Source organism: Haliotis cracherodii, unplaced genomic scaffold, assembly GCF_022045235.1.
Source record: "Haliotis cracherodii isolate W230 unplaced genomic scaffold, xgHalCrac1.p SCAF_13, whole genome shotgun sequence".
Classification (NCBI taxonomy): domain Eukaryota; kingdom Metazoa; phylum Mollusca; class Gastropoda; order Lepetellida; family Haliotidae; genus Haliotis; species Haliotis cracherodii.
This window is the reverse complement of record NW_027266268.1, coordinates 3,409,239-3,431,080: the sequence shown is the minus strand read 5'-3', so window position 1 is coordinate 3,431,080 and position 21,842 is coordinate 3,409,239. Positions and strand designations below refer to the sequence as shown.

General features: G+C 42.8%; 2 protein-coding genes across 3 annotated transcripts in view; one reads left to right on the top strand and one right to left on the bottom strand.

Annotated features, from left to right (window-relative positions):
* LOC139459513 (coiled-coil-helix-coiled-coil-helix domain-containing protein 5-like) overlaps window positions 1-21,842 on the bottom strand; it is a 433,260-nt gene that overhangs the window by 6,696 nt on the left and 404,722 nt on the right. The window contains exons 1-2 of one of the 2 annotated variants that reach the window (XM_071241019.1): window positions 1,225-1,269; window positions 149-217 (exon numbers count right to left, since the gene is read on the bottom strand). In XM_071241019.1, coding sequence (XP_071097120.1) covers window positions 149-150 — 2 coding nt within the window. In that variant the 5' untranslated portion in view covers window positions 151-217; window positions 1,225-1,269. Of the gene's footprint in view, window positions 1-148; window positions 218-1,224; window positions 1,270-21,842 lie in introns of those variants that run through there. The other variant, XM_071241020.1, reaches the window with a different exon arrangement.
* Window positions 1,471-21,842, top strand: part of LOC139459511 (endoplasmic reticulum transmembrane helix translocase-like) — a 39,183-nt gene continuing 18,811 nt past the window's right edge. Inside the window, exons 1-15 of the mRNA XM_071241012.1 lie at window positions 1,471-1,731; window positions 2,393-2,482; window positions 7,039-7,226; window positions 8,138-8,366; window positions 9,096-9,165; window positions 9,895-10,001; window positions 10,846-10,975; window positions 11,721-11,903; window positions 12,620-12,757; window positions 13,272-13,392; window positions 13,640-13,791; window positions 14,372-14,547; window positions 15,848-15,958; window positions 16,613-16,738; window positions 17,999-18,104. Coding sequence (XP_071097113.1) covers window positions 1,477-1,731; window positions 2,393-2,482; window positions 7,039-7,226; window positions 8,138-8,366; window positions 9,096-9,165; window positions 9,895-10,001; window positions 10,846-10,975; window positions 11,721-11,903; window positions 12,620-12,757; window positions 13,272-13,392; window positions 13,640-13,791; window positions 14,372-14,547; window positions 15,848-15,958; window positions 16,613-16,738; window positions 17,999-18,104 — 2,182 coding nt within the window. The 5' untranslated portion in view covers window positions 1,471-1,476. The remainder of the gene's footprint in view (window positions 1,732-2,392; window positions 2,483-7,038; window positions 7,227-8,137; window positions 8,367-9,095; window positions 9,166-9,894; window positions 10,002-10,845; window positions 10,976-11,720; window positions 11,904-12,619; window positions 12,758-13,271; window positions 13,393-13,639; window positions 13,792-14,371; window positions 14,548-15,847; window positions 15,959-16,612; window positions 16,739-17,998; window positions 18,105-21,842) is intronic.

The following is a 21,842-nucleotide window of genomic DNA, read 5'->3' as shown; positions in this document are numbered from 1 at the left end:
CGATTGATTTCTCAGTGGGGTACATTGGGCTACAAGAAAAATAATTACCCAAATAATTAACTAATCAGAAGCTAGTATTTAAATGTAAGGTGAGATAAATCCTGTTGTCTATGAAACCAAACAAGAAATGATCACAAAGATCACCTACATTTTGTCCAAGTCCAGTTCCTTCAGCTGAATACACGAGCAGTCACATTTCAACTCTGCATCCTTGTACCTGCATACATGGATTGAAAGATGATAATCAGCATGATGATGATACAGGTCAGAGACTTCCATACTATTTTGTGAATCCTACAAGCAAGCGTCATCAGGGTCATAACCAGTGCAGGTCTCTGAATTGAACCCACAATCAGTGGATCCTGGCATGACTAAATAAGCCTTGAGCCTTGAGTAAATAAAACTAATTAAAGTGCAAAATATGTTTTGTTTCTACCAACTTTAAAAAATACATGTATGCTGTAACTCTTATAATAAAGTATGCGATTCTACACTGTCAAATATTCAAGACATGAATTTCAGAAATAAAAGATTCTGTAAAAAATAATCAGTTTGGTCTTTTCAATATGCATCAAACTGGACAAAATGTGTAATGAATATTAGGGCTGGGACGGGTAACTTGTGAACTCAGGTCAGGTGGGTACCGAGCAGGACCCAGGTACCCACAGGACTACCCGGACACGTGTTTAATCACGTGATAATATTGTTTAATGGCAAAGATTATCTAGAACTCTTTGGTTACACTATAAGTGACTAATGTTTCCATTTCTTTCTGACTATGTGCCGCTCCTTTGGACTTTATATTTTTGAATAAAGATAAAACTTCTCTCAACTTCAGTTTATGCATGGCCAAATCGTTTTATACGAGTAGATTCTATCTAAATATACTTTGCCAGGGCTACGTCAAACTATTCCCAAACAGACTCTTCTCTGAGACCTACAGCAGGTACCCGGGTAGGGTCGGGTAATAGGGTGGTGGGTACCTGGGTAGTAAATGTGAACTCGTCCCAGCCCTAATGAATATCACATCTAGATCTCTATAATGCAGTATGTATCATGTAATAATATAATAATGTTGAAGATGCTGCTATTAGAAGCATGTCTCTGACGCTCAGCTTTATCTGTTCAAAGTAAACATAACTGATAAGTGACGATGCTGACTGTTATGTAAAAGCATGCAATTGTGTAATGTTATCATCAGCTGACCGCCGTGTTTTGCCTTACACTTTTTGAACTGAAGATTCCTTATCCACAACAGAAACACATGTTTTGCACGTCGGAGAAAATTACATGAAACAAGCCGAGTTGTTGATCACGTCAATGATAAAAATATATATATTAGAATAATAACATTTTACTAAATAGTCAATGATGCAATCATTCAAGTCCCAAATTAGACGTAATTTTGAATTAATTATCAACTTTCATGGAATTGTAACCGTGGAAAACATTTGCTGCGGAATTTGAGACTTCAAGATGGCTGCGCCCTTAAATGACGAGATCCAATCTGTTTCCTACTATAATATTCGACATGTATCATTGCATGGCTATGTTGCGCCCTTTATTTTCATTTATATAGCTTGGTTTTATACGTGGGCTAATGTCTATGGAATACAGGATTACTACGAGGGCGGTTTGATAGCTTTGGCAATTATCGGCTTGGTGCAGATTCTGACGGCGTTGTTTTGTTTGTGGTCGATTCATGTGAGATGTGCACTCACATGTTCTAAAGTAAGACATGATACCGATTTACAGTAAAACTCGTTCAGTTTCTATCGGTATAACCTCAGAGATATATCATATAGCTCAATTAATGTGACATTTAAAGATTTGATTTTGCACCTTCATGAAATTAATGGGATACCATATGGTGAGGGGTCGATCGTTAGTCATTGATTACCATTGGTTTTGGGTTAGTCCTCCTCAGGGTGACAATGTGTTCATTTGGAGTAATATCAAACTGAAATATTAAACCATGAAAATTAAAAATTCTTTCGAAATTAAAGTGTATGGCAAATATCCTAAGAAGTATGTAACTTGTGCCTTGGGGCAGTTTTCAAATCATTGGTTCCAAATTTGTCACAAACTTTCTTAAGAGGTGCAGTTTGAGACTGGATGTGTATGTCCAAGATTCAATCACTGCTACTTGCTTGTTGCATTTTGTCAGTTATCAAGCATGTCAAACTTGTTAAATGGTCTTACACCATGATCATTATCATCATATGTTTCTTGCGGTAGTTTGACTGAAAGAAAATACAACTGACCACCAATTGGCAATGATTAAACTTGTATGTACCTGTATGGAACCTGTATTTCAATAATTAAACATCAGACCTTGATCGAACCTATTCTTAATCATTGAACTTAATCAACGTGATCACTGTTTTGACAGGAAACCAGTCCATTCAAGGCATCCTGGGTGAAAGTCGTGCCAACACCAAACAATGGATCTACAGAACTTATTCGACTGCATCACCAAAAGGTAAAGAAGGATGATTTTATAAAAAAAAAGAAGAAGTAGTCAATACTAGTAAGATGTTGAATAATAAACTGGTATGTCATGTCATGTGTGGGTAGCTTTTGTACGTGATTGATGTGGCATGCTGAACAATGATGAGTATTAAGTACTTGAATGGAAATCTATCTGTTAAGATCATATTCACTTGAGGTCAGATTTCAGCTTTCCTTATTCTTTCCGAGGAACTACACCATGCTACACTTTGAACACTTGTTGAAAGGATAAGGAAGTTGATATCTGAATGGCAACTCTGTCTTCATTGATACAACAGCTTCTAAAGTGCCACTTAAATTAAAACACTAGTTCTCATCTGCGAGTAATAGGGCTAGCTGTCGATACAGATCATAGAGATTGATAATCGTCAACTAAATATCGATCAATTATTGATAAATATCGGACAATGAATGTGCAAAAAAGTCCGAAAGAAATCAACATACTTCATGCTACTGGTGAGTTTTGCCACATATATGCACGGATTACTTTGTGGACATTAAGCTATGACAAAAACAGTTGCTTTCCGTCTGTCAATTGACATGATTGACAATAACAAGTCTGTTTTGGTAAATTTAAATTTTATTTCATCATAATTGTTTTTCTAAGATGTTATCGAAGACACAATTTTCATATTAATAATCGTTAATATTTATTCTCTTCGGCGATAATTCTGATTATCAATCTTTTAAGCCAACCCTGGCAAGTAAGTTGATTGATTGTCATCATGGACATTGTACTGTTATTGAATGGATTCCAAGCCCTGGATCAAGTCCTTGCTAAACATGCTAAAAGTGTGTGAAAATGCATAAATATTCCAAGAAACCCCTTTTGATATTTTGAGCTGCATTGGACGTAATCTCATCCCTCATGTTAAGATTAATGCTGTGCTGCAAGTATTCTGTCTCAGTATCCTTCATGTTAAGATTGATACTGTGCTGCAAGTATTCTGTCTCAGTATCTCTCATGTTAAGATTCATACTGTGCTGCAAGTATTCTGTCTCAGTATCCCTCATGTTAAGATTGATACTGTGCTGCAAGTATTCTGTCTCAGTATCTCTCATGTTAAGATTGATACTGTGCTGCAAGTATTCTGTCTCAGTATCTCTCATGTTAAGATTCATACTGTGCTGCAAGTATTCTGTCTCAGTATCCCTCATGTTAAGATTGATACTGTGCTGCAAGTATTCTGTCTCAGTATCTCTCATGTTAAGATTCATACTGTGCTGCAAGTATTCTGTCTCAGTATCCCTCATGTTAAGATTGATACTGTGCTGCAAGTATTCTGTCTCAGTATCCCTCATGTTAAGATTGATACTGTGCTGCAAGTATTCTGTCTCAGTATCCCTCATGTTAAGATTGATACTGTGCTGCAAGTATTTTGTCTCAGTATCCCTCATGTTAAGATTGATACTGTGCTGCAAGTATTCTGTCTCAGTATCCCTCATGTTAAGATTGATACTGTGCTTCAAGTATTCTGTCTCAGTATCCCTCATGTTAAGATTGATACTGTGCTGCAAGTATTCTGTCTCGGTATCCCTCATGTTAAGATTGATACTGTTCTTCAAGTATTCTGTCTCGGTATCCCTCATGTTAAGATTGATACTGTGCTGCAAGTATTCTGTCTCAGTATCCCTCATGTTAAGATTGATACTGTGCTGCAAGTATTCTGTCTCGGTATCCCTCATGTTAAGATTGATACTGTGCTGCAAGTATTCTGTCTCAGTATCCCTCATGTTAAGATTGATACTGTGCTTCAAGTATTCTGTCTCAGTATCCCTCATGTTAAGATTGATACTGTGCTGCAAGTATTCTGTCTCAGTATCCCTCATGTTAAGATTGATACAGTGCTGCAAGTATTCTGTCTCAGTATCCCTCATGTTAACATTGATACTGTGCTGCAAGTATTCTGTCTCAGTATCCCTCATGTTAAGATTGATACTGTGCTGCAAGTATTCTGTCTCAGTATCTATCATGTTAAGATTCATACTGTGCTGCAAGTATTCTGTCTCAGTATCCCTCATGTTAAGATTGATACTGTTCTTCAAGTATTCTGTCTCAGTATCCCTTATGTTAAGATTGATACAGTGCTGCAAGTATTCTGTCTCAGTATCCATCATGCATGTCAATGTAAGTAGACAGGGTAGAGGTGTTCAGTAATACCCTTATACCACGATTTGAAAAAATCATGCAAAAGTCCATCTGCTTGGAAAAGTTTACATAAGTGACAACAATGGATTTAACAATTTGAAATGATGAAATTAGCAACTGTTTTCTCTTATTGAAAAAGTGTTTTGAGACCAGTTTCCTGTATATAATCTGTCTATAACGGATCTGTTGTGACGATATCCACAATAACAAGATGCGAAGTTGTCAAAAATATGCAGGGAAGTTCATAAATTATAGATGGAAGAATGCATGCATACAGTGTAGTACGTATCCCTGTACATGAATCATTATTGCAATAAATTGCAATAAGAAATTGTAAGTATTGACTAATTGTAAGTATTAAATAGAATCATGTTGCACTACACCTTATTTGCCTTCAAACAATGAACATGATGCAGCCGATTAAACGAGTAGTAAGTAATTTTTTTAGCCAGTGCCTTGTCCTGGATCAATACAGAAAAAATATACTACTGAAAAGAAGTTAAGGAACACACAATTCTTACATGTGACTATCGAGTTAATCTGTCATGGCATGAGAGATTAGCTGTAGCCATTTGAAAGAATTGGATGTTCCTTAACTTCTTTTGAGTAGTATATATCGATGCATGAAAACTCATGATGCACAGGTGCACCAATGTAGCGTTTCACCCTCTCTCTGTTAGGGACACTGTGGTTTGTGAATTGCTGGCAAAACTAAAACATGATTAGGGAAAATGCAGTTTTGACATGTATTATATATTATCATCCTAATGTAGAAATCATAGATCACATATTTCACAGTGGACTGATAGTAGCCTGCTGCTTTTATCATTCTCTCATCACTCTCAAGGACGAATCCCTACATGGGCACCCATTTCTTGTACCGCCCCCCCCCCCCCCCCCCCCCCCATCATGATATTGCTAAAATTGATTGATACTTCCTCGAAGCATCCCTCCCACATCCATCCTGTCATGCTTCAGTGAAAAAATGATTGCAGTTGGTAATTATATGGCCATACTGTCTCAGTGACTCGCAGTATGAGTTTGCCTTTGCCACCACTACATTAAACCTTGCCTCCTGTATCATGTATACATGCCACCACTACATTAAACCTTGCCTCCTGTATCATGTATACATGCCACCACTACATTAAACCTTGCCTCCTGTATCATGTATACATGCCACCACTACATTAAACCTTGCCTCCTGTATCATGTATACATGCCACCACTACATTAAACCTTGCCTCCTGTATCATGTATACATGCCACCACTACATTAAACCTTGCCTCCTGTATCATGTATACATGCCACCACTACATTAAACCTTGCCTCCTGTATCATGTATACATGCCACCACTACATTAAACCTTGCCTCTTGTATCATGTATACATGCCACCACTACATTAAACCTTGCCTCTTGTATCATGTATACATGCCACCACTACATTAAACCTTGCCTCCTGTATCATGTATACATGCCACCACTACATTAAACCTTGCCTCCTGTATCATGTATACATGCCACCACTACATTAAACCTTGCCTCCTGTATCATGTATACATGCCACCACTACATTAAACCTTGCCTCCTGTATCATGTATACATGCCACCACTACATTAAACCTTGCCTCCTGTATCATGTATACATGTCACCACTACATTAAACCTTGCCTCCTGTGTCATGTATACATGCCACCACTACATTAAACCTTGCCTCCTGTATCATGTATACATGCCACCACTACATTAAACCTTGCCTCCTGTATCATGTATACATGTCGTTAGTGCATGTTTCATGAATTCCATTGCTCTTGTTAACACATGGTTAAGCATGACAGCTTCATGACAGACTAAGCTTCTTGAGTTAGTTGATGGCTTGATGCTGGTCACTGTCTCCATGAAGAAGGTGTACAGTATCTTTAAGTGGCAAATTAGAAGCTGTGTTGAAGACATCTTTTTGATCTTGCTTCATAAACGATGCTGAGTGTTGCTGTGCCTAGATGTAAAGCAGGTGTGGCAGTATATTTCAGACATACTGACTTTTTAGTGAAAACTCTATGGACAACATGGCATGGTGCTACTTGATCATGTTTATCATGTACTTGTCGTAAAAGGCGACAATGCTTGTTGAAAGAGGCGACTATCGAGATAAGGTGGTCAGGCTCGCTGACTTGGTTGATGCATGTCATCATCTTAAGTGCGTGGATTGATGCTCATGATCTCTATCACTGGATTGTCTGGTCCAGACTTAATTATTTATTGACCGCCGTCATATAGCTGGAATATTGCTGAGTGTGGCGTTAAACAACAAACAAACAACAACATTATTATGATGGGGTAATTCTTTATCCATACAATGTTAATTTTGCCTTCAGAAGGAGAAAGGGGAAGAGATATGGTTCAACTTCCAGAAGACCAAGTACCTGTATGATGCGGACGAGCGGAAACAGTTCTACACGTTGTCTTTCCCCGACAACCACAGCATCAAGTACTACATGGAGTGGAAGGGCTACCAGGATGAGGTGGAGATGAAGGCGGCAGAGTCCAAGTTCGGACTCAACAAGTAAGTGTTTCAATCAGCCTATGCTTGCCGTGACTCATTGATTAGGTGTTGTCGGGGTGACTTGGTTGATGGCCTGTCAGCGTACCCCGACCCCGTTATGTAATTGGTAGGTCTGTGATATGTGAGGGTGAGGGTCCACAGTGAATTTTGAAATTCTTAGATATAACATGGTATAATTAAAACTGTAATAATCATGGTAATAAACTCTGTGTTTATTATCCCTTGCCACAAAGTGGAAGGGGGATATAGGAATGGGTGCTCTCCATCCGTCCTTCCTTCCTTCTGTCACGTTTCGTTTCTGGAGCAGAACTAAAAAACCATGAGAGATACCTGAACCAAACTTGGCACATAGATGGGTACAGTGGTGAACTGGTGCCGTTTGATAGTTTGGGATTTTTTGAAAATTTATTTTTTGAGTTTCCATCGCAACGTCTTTGACTTAGACTGAAAATGGCGGTAGTGCTCCTTTCTGGAGTAGATCTTAAAAACCGTACAGTATTTCTTGCCTTGGGCACAACCGGACATGTCATATTGGCGGGGATATGAGTATTTCATGCTTGTTAATTGGCTTGGAACTGGTGTGTCAGCATAGCCCGACCCCATTATCTTGTTTGTTAGTGATGGGATAGATATGTGAGGGTCGACAGTGAATTTTGAAATTCTTACTTATGACGTAGTATAATTTAAACAGTAATATCGGTAATAATAATCATAATAATCATAATAATAAACTGTGTGTTTATTAAGAAACTGGAAGTTTTCAAACCACTGATCAAATATATGAATATCATTGTAATGTTTGTGTGTTTATTCGGTCCCTCAACATGCTTAATATACAGTTTATATATTTTCTGTGAGAAAACCATGCTCCAGTTTGTGACACCAACCATGTTACTGCTCCATCTTTGTAGCATGACCATGGACATCCCCGCGTTCATGGAGCTGTTCAGTGAGAGGGCCACCGCACCATTCTTCGTGTTCCAAGTGTTCTGCGTGGGTCTGTGGTGCCTGGACGAGTACTGGTACTACAGTGTGTTTACACTGTTCATGTTGATAGCGTTCGAGGCCACGCTCGTACAACAGCAGCTGCGCAACATGTCGGAGATCAGGAAGATGGGGAATAAACCCTATGTGATGCAGGTGATGCAGTTGACAGGCAGACGTTTTTGTCAGGAGACGTTGTACTGATAGAAGTGTCCACAATTAACTGTGAAAGGCAAGGGGTCATTGTCCCAGCACTAAGGATAAAACTTTAAAATATCGGGGTCCCTGGATTGAAAAATTATAGGAGCAAACCTGAAGGACCCCAGGTTCCCCTTATATTCAAACACCAGGTTAGGTAGACTAGTTGTTCATATTTCCAGGTTCAGTTTCCCACATGGGTACTTTGTGTGAAGAACATTCCCAGTGCCCCCTCATGTTATTGCTGGAATATTGCTAAAAGTAATGTGAAATCATATTTATGGTTTCACACAATAAGTATCCTGATATTCATAAAGTAAAAAACTTCCTAAGCACATTGTTGTGATGGAGCTAACATAAAAAATATAATATATTTCGAACTTTGGAAAAATTGTGCAGCTGGCTAGTGTGTTAAAATGTGTTACTTCTTCATCAGAATTGTCATACTTGTCTCAAAAATGTTTAGGCTTTGATGCAGAAGGATTTTGGTGAACTTACACAGATGATTAAGATCTAACCCAACCCAACTGAGTGTTAATTTCTTTGCCAAATTTCAATTATGTTTGTACTCTTGGTTTATTTGTATATGAACATGTCAAAAATGCCTCAAAAGAAATTACCAGTCATGTGATGATGTGATTAAGTTCAATCAGAGACAGGAGCTGGTCAACTCATTCCATGTTTCAGGCCTATCGGAACCGGAAGTGGCTGCGAATTTTATCTGATGAAATAGTCCCAGGGGACATAATCTCAATAGGTGAGACGAAGGATATATCCATGTGTCTATGTTGTTCACACAGTTATGTCCCTTTGGTATGATTGTGCATTCAAATCCAAGATTCCCACTGGTCATGGTTCCAGGTTTGTCAGCACCATACCAGTTCTTGTGGGTTTCACCAAGGTGGAAAACATCTAGACAATCACAACTCCGGGCTTTCCTCCCACTTCAAGTGTACATTACTCATAGCGGACCACCTCTGTGGCTGCGTCATACCAAAAGATGGCACTTGTTGTTTCCCTGCCTGGCGCTCGGCATTAAGGGGCTAAAACAAGGACTGGCTCGGAGTCAGTATACTATGTCTGAGTGGGGTATTCATGTTAAACTGGGGCATCATATCTCAGTGTGCTAGCACTATTAAATCGGCATCAGTCCCAACTAGTACAAGCAGCCACACACAAACAAACACTCATGCATGCACGTTGCTATATAAGTGAAATAATCTTGATCACGACATTGAACCCCATTTCACCTCACCTCTGTTCATAGCAGTGTTAAACCTGACTGTCTCCAATTGGGAATCTCTGATGCACCTGAAAATAATTGCCCCTGCTTCATGATACTGGAGTACCGAAACTAGTAACATATCACAGAAGTGTCAGGTGACAACATGATTTGTGGAGATTGGTTCCAAGAGGAATGACAATTAAATTTAGTTGTAAAAAATATTAGGTCGAGTTTCCCTCATTATTCTTTTGCACCTTGCAGGACGATCCCAGGACGACCGCCTTGTACCATGTGACATGCTGCTCCTGAGGGGCCCGTGTATAGTAGATGAGTCCATGCTGACAGGGGAGTCGGTGCCCGTCATGAAGGTCCGTGGTGCACACAGACAACTGGTGGCAAACTGATAATGCAATCATGGTTATTATACCCCCGTTTACGAAGTAAATCGGGGGTATATAGCGTTCCGTCTGTCCGTCCTTCCGTCCGAGCTTTTGTACAGCCCATAACTTTTTAACCATGCACCCTAGCTTCACCAAACTTGCTACACGCATTTACCACAATGAGTACTTGTGCCTTTTGCTAGTTTGAAGATTCTGACTTTTTAAAATTTTTGCTGTTTCCATGGACACATTAAGAAACATCAAGAATGTATGCTGTGCTAAGCATTGATTATCCCACACTAGATTGAAATATATTTGCAAAAACATGTGTTCATTTCAAACATAATGCATCCTCATGGGGTTACAAAGGAAAGGTCAGTTCCTCTGACTTAAAGCAACAGGTATATTTCATTAATTAACAAACTATTTACTATTTGTTGTTGACCAGCGGGGATAATGGGGGTATATGAGCTTTGCTCACTTCTTTCTTGTTTGTCCATCCTCAGATACGAATGCTAAGAGAAACTAACTGTATAAACCTGATGACATGACATTTAGGGGTAACTTTTGGCATAACTTGATTTTTAGATTTTGGTGGTCCGATATAAATGAAATAGTAAACAAATTTTCTTTCAGATAATTACTGTATGAAAGTCTAATCTTTTTTACTCTGCCCTGATCATGCTAAAACATGTTTTAATTTTAGAAACTATATATATTAATCATTTATGGTCTGTGATGAGAATAGGTGTAAATTGCTGATGGACTGTTTGCGTTTCAATTCTCCATTTTGCTGTCAATTGTTCGAGTCACTGACTGTTGCTATGTGCAGGAGCCGGTGGAGTGCCTGGATCTGGATCACATGTTCGACCTGGAGCATGACGGCAAGCTGCACGTGCTTTATGGTGGTACAAAGGTAGTGCAGCACTCGCCCCCTAGCAAGACAGGACCGGGACTCAAATGTGAGTATTTCGTCAGTCAACTCTTGTTATCTAACCTGACAAAATGTCCAATGAGCTCATGTAGTGACTTGATTGTCCATCATAAGTCATGTGTCTTCTCAAGAACCACTGGACCAGTGAAACTGAAACATCAATGTGCTTATTCCCAGCAAGTTTGACATTTCAGTTCGTCCAAGTGGTTTGAATCTGATTCTCAACATGACCCCACAAAAACCTATTTAAGGCCATTACCATGATACTATCATTTTTGTTAGTAGTAGTATGCAACACATTAGTTCTGTTTTAGTGTTTTATATTTTGAGATTGTCATGACTTTGTTTTGTACCTTGTCATGACCTTTTCTTGACCTTTTCTTGACCTTGTTATGACCTTGTTTTGACCTTGCCTTGTTATGACTTTGTGTTGAATCTGTAAACTACTTCTCTGAAGATATTTTTAGTCCTCAGTATTTATTCAGAAAATATGGGCATATCACTACTGCAGCACCTCTTGATAAGTGACTGTCTTTGTTGACAGTTTAAACTGTTGACTTCATACCATGGTGAGCTGCTGATTATGTACAGTTTTGCCCTGACCTGCATCCCTGGCATCAAGCTAATCCACTGTGATATAACTGAAATGCTGCTCAAAGCAGCACTAAACCAATCTCTGTAACTCACTTATTAGATAGTCTCCTTATGACTAGAGATACTGGATGACCAGGTTATTGATAACAAGAGTCATAGTCTCCCTCACCCTCTTTCAGCCAGTGACAATGGGTGTATAGCATTCGTATTGCGGCACAGTTTCAACACATCTCAGGGCAAGCTGCTGCGCACCATCTTGTACGGTGTGAAGAGAGTGACGGCCAACAACCTCGAGACGTTCTGCTTCATCCTCTTTCTCCTCATCTTCGCCGTCACTGCGGCCAGCTATGTCTGGATAGAAGGTGCTTTGTTATGCAAATTTTATTATTCTATTATTAGTGCCCACTGGCCAAAGGCTGCTGTATTTTTCTGTGCCAAAATTTTGCCCTTTAGCTGATATATCTGATGATTGTTGGCTTAAAGCCTAGTTTTGTCCTGATTGTAACAACCCCAGACCTGTGGTGTTCAACATAGACATCTTGACATTGGAATTTCCTTTCACATTTACCTGTGAAGATCCGGGTTAGAATTGATCTTCAGCAACCCATTCTTGTCATAAGAAGCAACTAACGGGATTAGGTGGTCAGACTTGCTTACTTGGTTTGATGCATGTCATTGTATCCCAATTGCGTGGATCTAAACTCCTGTTGTCAGTCACTGGATTGTCTGGTCCTAACTCGATTATGGACAGACCGCCATCATATAGCTGGATTATTGCTGAGTGTAGCGTTAAACAACAAACAAAAAATCCGTTCACATTTAGCAGACACCTTGTGATGTTACATAAATACTGGATTAAGAAGCATAGACTATTTGCATTGCAGGAAACATACCCTCAAGATGAGGTATGAGACTTTTAAAAAAAAAGACACTACACAATCAGATTTATTCAAATCATGAGCATGATTAAGCAGCTGCCAACTTTTACAAGGTTAAGGTTTTACAAGTAGGTTTAAATTTTCAATAGAGATGTCACTATAGATGTGCATTTCACCTCGTTACGCTGGTGTATTTTCAGGCACCAAGAATCCTGACCGAAACCGCTACAAGCTGTTCTTGGAGTGTACTCTCATCCTGACTTCAGTGGTGCCACCGGAGCTGCCCATAGAACTGTCTCTGGCTGTCAACACATCGCTACTGGCTCTCACCAAGCTGTGTATGTAGACTCACGGCAACACTTCTATCAGAAAGGCCACAAAATACCTGTTTCACTACCAAAAGTGTACATGTGTTAGTGGTAGATGATAGTTTGTTATTGGATCTACATGTGTGGTTGAGTTGGAATCTGCTACCCTGGAAATCAAAATGCTAACTATCAAAATCTTTGCAAGTCAAGATTGTGACATACATGTTAATTTTGCCATTCAGCTGTAATTTGCCTTCACGTACATTACATTCATTTGTTAAATTTACCTTTAAAATATCTATGAATACTCATTCATTCTTTCCATATTTGAATTTTGTTTTACTGAACTTGTTAAAAAGTGATTCAGGTTCAAATTAATTGTGTACAGCATGTTCAGTATGTTTGTCTGCAAGTGTCTAAAGGGAGATAATTTTTTTCAAAAGGGTTGTCTCCCGTTGATCATACTCAGACGAGAAGTGGTTCTTTCATGTCTATGCGTCTCAGGTCCTAGGGGCTATTGACCTTTGTTTGATGTATGTTGTAGATGTGTACTGCACAGAGCCCTTCCGTATACCCTTTGCTGGTAAAGTAGACATCTGCTGTTTTGACAAGACAGGCACGCTCACAAGTGACAACCTGGTGGTGGAGGGTGTTGCTGGTCTCAAGTAAGTACTTATAGGATGCTGTTGAAGTACTTACGCCCTGCATGTCAGCAGTGGTTAACTAAGACTTGTTGTCATTGCATAGTGCTAGTGCAGTTTTCTTAATTAAACATGAAAGCCAAGAGGTCCTTGCCATTGCTCTTATGCTGAAAGATTTTGGGGTACCAAGATCTCCACTATTACTTGTTTTCAGTTATTGCTCGTGGGGCTCACATTATCTCCGCTAACGCTTTTTCTTTCATTTCGCTAGTGGGTCCGAGATCATCTCAGCACAAGATGCCCCACTGGAGACGGCACAGGTGATGGCAACGTGTCACTCTTTGGTTCAGCTGGATGATGAGATGGTAGGCGACCCGCTGGAGAAAGCCACTCTCAATGCCGTGGAGTGGACACTCACTAAAGGTAGGAACCGTGACACTCACTAAAGGTATGAACCGTGACACTCACTGAAGGTAGGAACAGTGATTACTTAATCTGTTAGGAAAATACGCTCTCAAACCTGTGGAGGAGACTTCCTCTGATGTTTGTGGGACTCGTCCTCTGATCTGTGGGGGAGACGTCCTCTGATCTGTGGGGGAGACGTCCTCTGATCTGTGAAGGAGGCATCCTCTGATCTTTGAGGGAGACATCCTCTAATCTGTGATGGAGACATTCTCTGATCTGTGAAGGAGGCGTCCTCTGATCTGTGAGGGAGACATCCTCTTATCTGTGAAGGAGGCGTCCTCTGATCTTTGAGGTAGAAATCCTCAGATCTGTGAGGGAGATGTCCTCTAACCCGGATGATGGAGACATCCTCTCATCTGTTCCACCTTTGTTCCATGGATTCTTATTTCTTGCAGTTGGGATGTGTTACATTGTTGATGCTTGTGCACAACGGTCAAAAAGACACCATGACTTCAATATGGTTACTATTTCGCAAACCTAACCTAATGTTAAGAAAGAAATGTCAATTTTGTCCAACTGACTTCCTCCTCCTCATCAGGTGAGGCTGTGGTTCCGCAGAAGAAGAAGACACATGGCATGAAGATCTTCCACAGATTCCACTTCTCCAGTGCCCTCAAGAGAATGTCTGTGATTGCTGGTCACACAATGCCTGGCTCCATGGAAACAGACTACATGGCCACAGTAAAGGGAGCACCAGAGACACTTAAACCCATGGTGAGCCACTAAAACCCTTGGTGAGACATTTGAAAACCCTTGGTGAGCCACTAAAACCCTTGGTGAGACATTTAAACCCATGGTGAGCCATTAAAACCCTTGGTGATACATTAAAACCTTGGTGAGACATTTAAAACCCTTGGTGAGACATTAAAAGCTTTGGTGAGTCACTTGAACTCATGGTGAGACACTTAAACCCATGGTGAGCCACTAAAACCCTTGGTGAGACATTTAAAACCTTGGTGAGACATTTATAAAATACCCACAGTGAGACACTTAAACCCACACTGAGACATTTAAACTCTCAATGAGACATTTATACCCACAATGAGACATTTATACCCACATTTAGACATTTATAAAATACCCACAGTGAGACATTTAAACCCACAATGAGACATTTAAACCCTCAATGAGACATTTATACCCACATTGAGACATTTATAAAATACCCACAGTGAGACACTTAAACCCATGGTGAGACACTTACACCCATGGTGAGACACTTACACTCATGGTGAGACACTTAAACCCACAGTGAGACATTTATACCCACATTGAGACATTTAAACCCTCAATGAGACATTTATAACCACATTGAGACAATTATAAAATACCCACAGTGAGACACTTAAACCCATGGTGAGACACTTACACCCATGGTGAGACACTAAAACCCATTGTGAGACACTTACACCCATGGTGAGACACTTAAACCCATGGTGAGACACTTACACCCATGGTGAGACATTTAAACCCACATTGAGAGATTTATACCCACAGTGAGACTTTTATACCCACATTGAGACATTTATAAAATACCCACAGTGAGACATTTAAACCCACAATGAGACATTTAAACCCTCAATGAGACATTTAAACCCACAATGAGACATTTAAACCCTCAATGAGACATTTATACCCACATTGAGACAATTATAAAATACTCACAGTGAGACACTTAAACCCATGGTGAGACACTTAAACCCATGGTGAGACACTTACACCCATGGTGAGACACTTAAACCCATGGTGAGACACTTACACCCATGGTGAGACATTTAAACCCACATTGAGAGATTTATACCCACAGTGAGACTTACCCACAGTGAGACACTTACAACCATGGTGAGACGCTTAAACCCACGGTAAGACAACTACAAACATGGTGAGACACTTACACCCATGGTGAGACACTTACACTAACAGTGAGACATATGTAGTGTGATATGCAGTAAGCATGGTTAGCATGTATTGTGGTATGTCTATTTGCTCATGAAATATGATGCATCTTTCCCAGTTCAAGAACCCGCCAGCGGACTATGATGACGTGTACCTGACCATGGCCAGGAGAGGTGCTAGAGTGCTGGCCCTTGGATACAAACGCATGGGAAGCCTTTCACATCAAGAGGTCAGTAAGAGCAGGTGTGATGACATGCTCTTTTTGTTGCTAGGATATTTCTGTGTCACACTCTCCCAATGGCACATCAAATGCAGTAACTAAGATGAAGATCGAATGGTCACAGTATGCGTTCTCACTATTGATCACTGGTTTGTCTGGACCAGACTTCATAGCTTCAATTCCCCAATCTACCAGGTCATGTGACATTGCCTACCCTCATCAATACCTGTGGAGATCCGGGTTAGAATAGATCTTCAGCAACCCACGCTTGCCGTAAGAGGCAACTATGCTTCATCGTAAGGGGCGACTGACGGGATCGGGTGGTCAGGCTTGCTGACTTGGTTGATGCTTGTCAAGTATCCCATTTGCATGGATCTAAGCTCATGTGGTCAATCACTGGATTGTCTGGTCCAAACTCGATTATGGACAGTTCGCCATCATATAGCTGGAATATTGCTGAGTGCGGTATTAAACAACAAACCACCATCAAGGACCACCATCAAGGACCACCACTAGTTTGCCAGATCCCTGGTGTTCCCCCTGATTATTTACAGCCTGGAGAGTGTACTGTAAAACAACATTCCCTTCACTGTGATATTACTGCTGGTGTTTACCAGGGTTGAGACTCGTCGTCCACCAACAGGCATGTGCATGCTGTTGCAGGTGCGGGAGATGACGCGGGAGGAGGCGGAGTGTCAGCTGGAGTTTGCAGGCTTCATCATTATCTCCTGTCCCCTCAAGGCCGACTCCAAGGCCTCTGTCAAGGAAATCTACAACGCCTCCCATGTGGTAGGTGCACAAACACACAGTGTCATGTACAAGTGTTGTCAAGCCATATCTTACTTTGGACTGTTCAATCTCTCATACCTGTGTGGAATCGGGTCCAAATGGGTCCCCAGTACTTCGTATAATACTAACATATAAATAACATGCCCTCTCTTGTAACTCTGTATCGAGTACATTGTGTATTTATAATACTGTGTAGTTGATGTTGTGTTTTGTATGTGCACAGTGAAGGACCTCAATAAGCAATCTGTCTCTCTGACTAATTGTTGGGATTGGGTGCTTAGATTTGCTGACTTCATCTTCCCAACTGACTATAAAAATCCAGTTTCCACCCTTGACAAACTAGGCTGGAATTATGGAGTTATATTGTGGCTAGGACTAATGAGTCTGTGCATAGTCCAATCAAAATCTTGTAATGAACTCAATATCCTGTTTGTAAAATGCCATGCAGATGTCAGTCGTTTGAAGGATTTGCAAAGCATGTGTACCGTCAATTTAGCGTGAACTTATATATTCCAAATCTTTTCACGTTGTTAATCAAGGTTCTCATGTGATTTGATATACTTTGCGATGTAAGACCCGTTTTATTACAATAAAGATCTTGATTATCGATCAAATCGCCTTCACCGGGTGCTGCCATTTTGTTTGAACCAAATGCAAGCAATATGAGAGGTGGAATCTGATTGGTCAAGGGGAGGGACATAGAATGGACATAATTCTTAATAGCCACTTGTGGTGCTACGATTGAGCCCAGAAATTCCAGCCTAGTTCAGCAAGGGTGGAAACTGAACTTTTGCAGTCAGTTAAATCCCTTGCCATGGGAAGATGGCTGACTGTGATTGTGTGGTGTATTGCACTTTACCCACGTGGCTATTGTGGGTTGGAGGCCCAGGTTCAGCCCGGTTATGTTCCTTGGTGTGTCGGCACCATACACGTTTGGGGTTTGACTAGAGTGGTAAAGACCTATGTCATTTCTGGTTTTCCTCTTACGTCAAGATGATGCACTATAATATAACATAATATTCCAAACTCATTAACTCACTAATGGTGTGGGATATTGATCATTAACCAGATCTGCCTTTCAGAAATCTAAGGATTGGTGTTTTCATGGTTATTTGAGATTTCACAGTCAATAATGACGACAACAAGTAGGAGCATGTAGGGTCTGGTCCGCACTGTTACATGTGATGATTCTTGAGATTATCTGCATGTTATATCAGATGAAGATGTGAATTTGATCTGAAAGTAGTTGTTGTTCTTCAGGTTGCCATGATTACTGGAGACAACCCACTGACAGCCTGCCATGTTGCCAAGGAGCTGAGAATCACCCGGCGAGAGACAGTCATCCTGCAAGGGCCAAATGATAAAGGTGGGTACAAGGAGTACACTGGGTGTGATTGTCCACATGTCAGTAGCGTGATATAGTTACATTTCCACTTAAGGCTGGGTTGGTTTTGTGGTCAAGTGTTCACATATTGCAGCAGATCCAGGGCCCACTTTCACAAAGCGGTCTTAGCGCTAAGATAAGTTAACTCCCTTACTTTAACATAGGCTTACAATAGTCTTAGCGCTAAGATAATCTAACTCCCTTACTTTAACATAGGCTTACAATAGTCTTAGCGCTAAGATAATCTAACTCCCTTACTTTAACATAGGCTTACAATAGTCTTAGCGCTAAGATAATCTAACTCCCTTACTTTAACATTGGCTTACAATAATTACATTAAGTAATACGTTACCACTGTTATACCGAGGCTGTTGTCTCCCACAACTGCTGCTATAGCGAAATCTACCACAGAGATCTCAATTACCTCATGCAGCACGTGCGTAGCCACCTAGCTGCCATGTGACACCCTTCACTCTTGTCTCTTTCGTCTGCTAAGCAAGACGTGTTTTCTCCTGCTGAAGCGTTCCTGAAGATTTGGTGATATTTATTATAGTTTATTCTCTAATAAACTGTGCTTTTATAGGGCGTTGCGGTAGCTACGCTTGGTTATAATTTTCCCGCCAAACGGAAAATTTTTCCCGCCCTTTTTTCTATATACTTGCGGGGTTCGCGTATGCACGTTGTGTTTTACGTTTCCCCTGTTCTTGTATGTTTTGGGGGTTAACATAACTTATTTCTTTAATAAAAGTTATATGTGTATGTTATATGTTCACATTGCTCGTTTATTTTCTTGTGAAAATGCTCGTTTGTGAATCATTGTGGTGCGTGCGTTGTAACCATGTTTTGTTCTTTGTTTATAGCAAACAATCAATGTCTGACATGGATATGTCCCCAGTATCCACCCCCTCTACCCCTGCTCCTCGGAGTTGTGGGGTGTGCAGAAAGTTTTTGTCGTCCCGGGATCCCCACGATCGTTGCCCGCGGTGCAGGGTTCCTTGCGGGGACACCCGGTGCACCCTGTGCGAAGGTCTGGGGCCTGCGGAGTTTGAGCGGTACCGGCTGTACGTACAGTCCGTCTCCACCCCTGTGGTGGCCGGTTCGTCCGGTCGGGGTCCCCGTGCGGGTACCACCTCCTCGGCTGCGGCGGATCCCCTTGCGGCCCTCGGGCTGTCTGGGGATTCCGTCGCCGCATTGTTGTCGAAACTTGTGGACTCCAAGCTGGCGGCCTTATCGCAAGATAGGCCGCTGGCTGTTCCGTCCCCGGCCTCTTCGGTGGCCGCGGGTTCGGACGCGGGGTCCACCGGTACGGCGGCGGCTGCCGTGGTTACCGGTCCTTCCCCAGAACCGTTGCTTCCGCTATCGGTTAAGGACCGCGTGGCCATGGTGTATGACCTCTTCGAGGACATGCCAAAGCCCCTGCCGATACCGCGGGGAATCCACGGTTCCGTGGGTTCCTCCGAGGTATACGACGAGACGTCCGACAAGGCTTTCCCGGCATCAACCTTGCTGCGCGGGATTAAGCCTTCTTTGGAGAAGGCCTTCACGGCTGCCTCCGGTCGGGGTCTCCCGTTACCTCCCCCGTCGTGGAGAAAAGGGTCTTTCCCAGTACATGACCTTGCCTTTCCCGAGGCTGGTCCTTCTGCGGAAGCCCATGTGGAGCGTTTGGGGGTCCGTGCCCCACCGGTTGCCACGGTACCACAAGGAACCTTGCAACAGCTGGACACCCTCGCTCGACACTCCATGCTGGCATTGTCTCACGGAGACACATACCTGGCTGCAGCGGCCAGTCTGGTCGAAGGTTCTCCTACGGACCGAGACCAGCGCATTTACAACTGCTTGCTCGGTTTGAATGCTTCCCTGGAGTACGTTGCCGGGGCTTCGGCCTTTGTTTCCGGCACGTGCCATTTTCTTCGGCGCCAGTCGTATCTGGCTGCTTCAGGGTTGGACGCTGCCAATCAGGAGGTGCTCCTTTCGCAGCCTTGGTCTGCTCGGACCCTGTTTAATAACAAGATCCCTGGGGTTCTGAAGGAACAACAGGCCGCTGTGTCTGCCGATGCCTCTCGGCACACACTGGATCTTGTGGGGTCCTTGCATAGGCGCCTGGGTGCCGCTCCGAAGCGGAGCGCGCCCCAGGATGCTGCGTCCGGCAGGCCTAAGGGGTCGGGTCCTTCTTCCTCCGGGAAGAAGCCCCACTCTGAGGCTCCGGTAAGGGTTCTCAGCAGCCCTTTCGCGGGAAGAAGGGGAACTGGGGGAAGCCCAAGTCGTCTAAGGACGGCAAGGGCCCCTCCAGGTGACTCTCATTGGAGGGGTTCGTATGCCGACAGCGCCAACTTCGGTTGGCCCGTAGGCGAACCCGAGTCACTTGGCCCTGGACAGTTGCGCCTGCCGCAGCCCGTCCGGCCCCCCTCTCTGTCCCCAGTTGGAGCCAGACTCCAGACTTATTGGGAGAATTGGGAACAAGTGTTCAACGACCCGTGGGTGGTCAACACGATTCGGTACGGCTATCGGCTCGATCTCAAAGCGAATCCGCCGCTCACCGTTGCCCCGTCGGCAGGTTTCTATTCGGAAACCGATCTTCCCTTCCTCGCCGATGCCATCGGCAGGTTGGTGGAGAAGAGGGCAGTTCGGGAGTTAGCTCTACCAGAAATAACACCGGGGTTTTACTCCAGGATATTTCTCGTTCCCAAGAAGGACAGTGCCGAACTCAGAATGATTCACAACTTGAAATCGTTCAACGAGTTCTACCTGCGCAAGCCGCCCAAGTTCAGAATGTTGAGCTTGACGGACCTGAAAGCACTGATCATGCCGGCCGACTGGCTAGCTTCGATCGACCTGAAGGATGCTTATCTGCATGTTCCGATTCACTCGGATCATCACAAGTATCTCAGGTTTGTCTTTCAAGGCAGGCACTACGAGTGGGTTGTACTCCCATTCGGTCTTTCATCCGCTCCCTGGCTGTTCACCCGGTTAACCACCCCCATAGTCGGGTTCCTCCACCGGAGGGGTGTCCGGTACTTCGCGTACCTGGACGACTCGCTAGTAGCAAATCGAATGACGGACACCCTGTCACGCCATCTCGTTTTCGCACGTCGGCTCTTGGTGCAATTGGGGTGGATTGTCAATCTCCCCAAGAGCGAGTTAACCCCTTCTCAGAACTTGCAGTTCATCGGAGGTCGGTTCAACACGGTGTCCCATCGCCTATTTGTCCCCCCAGACCGGTGGCACAAAATTCAGGCGATGATTGCCAAAGTCTTAGCGGTGCAACAGACTGTTCACTTTTGGGAACAGCTGTTAGGGCTACTTGTATCAGCCCAGGACTGCACCGAACGGGGTCGTCTCCAACTCCGCCCGCTGCAACGGTTTTTAATCCAGTTGTTAGCAACGGAGGTGAACAGTGCGACCGTCGCCCTCCCGGATCGGCTCCGACCGCATCTGGAGTGGTGGACGCTCCCTTACAATGTCTTATCAGGAGTCTCTATGCGGCCCTACCGGGCCACATTGAACCTGTATACAGACGCCTCTCTAGTGGGCTGGGGCGCCCATCTAGAGGGGGAGGTGAGCTCGGGGCTGTGGTGCGTAGACGAACTAGGTCTTCACATCAATTGTCTCGAGTTCAAGGCAGTGATCAACGCATTCAATCACTGGAAGCATCGTCTCGTCGACGCCCGGCTCATGCTGGCGACCGACAGCACGACGGTAGTGTCCTATGTGAACAAACTG